This window comes from Propithecus coquereli, unplaced genomic scaffold (genome assembly GCF_000956105.1).
Source record: "Propithecus coquereli isolate 6110/MARCELLA unplaced genomic scaffold, Pcoq_1.0 Scaffold130, whole genome shotgun sequence".
Classification (NCBI taxonomy): Eukaryota; Metazoa; Chordata; class Mammalia; order Primates; family Indriidae; genus Propithecus; species Propithecus coquereli.
Window position 1 is genome coordinate 5251364 of NW_012137192.1, and position 2276 is coordinate 5253639.

Consider the following 2276-nt stretch of genomic DNA (forward strand, 5'->3'; position numbering starts at 1 on the left):
TCCTGGCCTCAAGCAATCCTCCTACATTGGCCTCCCAAAGTGCTGGGATTACAGGTGTGAGCCACTGTGCCCAGACAGCTCTGTTCTTTGACCTGTGTCTAATCAATCACTTGCATAAAAATATAAAAGACATGTTTTTTTAAATGCATTGAGGCTGGCTGGCAGAGACACTGATATGCAAGATGACAAAAAGTAGAATGTACAATTATTTCAGTTATGAAAAGAATGAGGCATAAACCTAGAAGAGGACCCCTTCTAAATCTAAATACTAATTAAAGACATATCTTCCTGTTGCATTCACTTAAATAGACATAATAACTACTTTTAGTCTTTTTACCATACATTTGATACTGACTTCAACCTATCAATGATTTAACATGTCACTTTTTCTTTACACCATATATTCTTATATTGATTTAAAAAATCAAAATGTAACTACATTTACCTAGTAAATAAATATAGAGAATAAGCCATACTGGACATGTCCCGTCCATATCGAACAATCTCATTCTCCTGGTCCTCCCACTTCTCAATTTCGCAGTTGGCATCAGAAGTGAGCAAACCCAGCTTAAGTCCAAGCTTTGCTATCTTGGCTTGCTCCTACAAAACATATATTTTAATCACAACTTTGTCACTATTGATGTAAAAGGAAGATTAGATGTAAGACAATGTCACCTGGCTTGTGTGTTGATTTAAAAAAAAGGTGTAAGAAAACAGACAAAGGAAAAAGTCTTACCTCAGAGTCAGGCTTGTCGGGCTTTAATGATTTCAGGTTTGCATTATTCTTCTGTGACAATAAAAAGATTAATAAAAAGCAATACATTTAACTGTGAGGAAATACAATACTAATAGAAAGCATTAACAAAGTACTTATAATAAAATCTCATTTAAAATATTTAGTAAGTAGTTAAACTATATTAAGTAATATAAATTAAATAAACAACCAGTTGTAAATACTCTACTAGTAGGTGAGTTCAGCTTTGAAAGGCCATCGGTTTCAAATTTGGGGCCAGGGAGTGTAGGCCAGTGTCCTGCCCTGGTCTGCAGTCTCTGTGTTTGCAGTTGCTTTTCTCTTTTTACAAGGACTTCAGGGGCTTCAAGACAACTTCTACAATATTCCTGGAATCCAATTATTATATCCCTTAAACCTCCCTGGCCTCTCTGTTGAGCAAGATTACTATAATGCTTGAATTATTCTTATGAAATGACGTATTAAAATTAGTCACTATATGTAGTTTTCTATGTGTTCCTAACATTATGACTCTTGAATTAAATCTCTTTAATTTGCTCTTAGAAGCCTAAATTTCAACACTCTAGTTTCACTGACATACTAACTGCTAATCCCATATCCTAGGTTATAAAGAGATTAGAGTTAGAATTTAGGGTTCAATATGTGAACCAATATTCAATGGCTCCCTATTTTTGGAAGAACAAGTTTGTTTTTATTTAAACTATGTGGAACTCAGAATGTATTTCCCCCAGAAGGGGAGAAAATATTCTATACTAGTTAGATTACCAAGTTAGTCCACAGGTGTCTGTTTACTTGAAGAATAGAGTACTAGGACAGACCATACCATGAACAACAGAAACATTTCTTTGAAAAATACATTCAAAAGTTCTCTGGAAATGATGGCCTATGTTGGAGACTCCTGAAACTCTGAGATCTGGAGAGAGTTCCCATAGTTGGGGCAGGAGTTCCAGAGTGGCTAGGGCTAGTAGAGAAAAAGGGGCCAGCAGATGCAAGCAGCCATCTTTTTTTAATGGAGACATATATTTAAATTATATAAACACACAAAGATACACTGGGTACGTATTCACACACACACACACACACACACACACACAAAGTATAAATTGTAATAAAATAAAACACTCATGTGTCTGCTTAGTTTAAGGGGAAAAAAATCACCAATACCTTAAAGAAAAAGATTATATACATTTGTTTGTTTCCCTTTTTATTGCTATGACTTGTGACTTCTGACCAGCTACTCTGTCACCAGTTTTACTGCAGAACAAAACAGCCTCACAGAGTTTAAATTGATCTGCTCATTGAACACAGCCCTTTTGAGATTTTTCTAATGATGATTACCTTAAAGAAACAGGTGAAGTTGAAGGACAGAAAATAAAAATAGAGAAAGTACAGTTACACACACACAGAGAAATACAAGCTGCCTCTTGTGCTCATTAGAGAATAAACAAAGATGATCAATGATCTCTCTGGCTCCTCCTTGTATAGGTGGCAACTGATAAAGCATTTAAGAAAGTTAAGAATACTC

General features: G+C 35.1%; 1 protein-coding gene across 1 annotated transcript in view; it reads right to left on the reverse strand.

Annotated features, from left to right (window-relative positions):
* CTNNAL1 (catenin (cadherin-associated protein), alpha-like 1) overlaps nucleotides 1-2276 on the reverse strand; it is a 91997-nt gene that overhangs the window by 13456 nt on the left and 76265 nt on the right. The window contains 2 exon segments of the mRNA XM_012638525.1: nucleotides 446-600; nucleotides 737-795. Coding sequence (XP_012493979.1) covers nucleotides 446-600; nucleotides 737-795 — 214 coding nt within the window.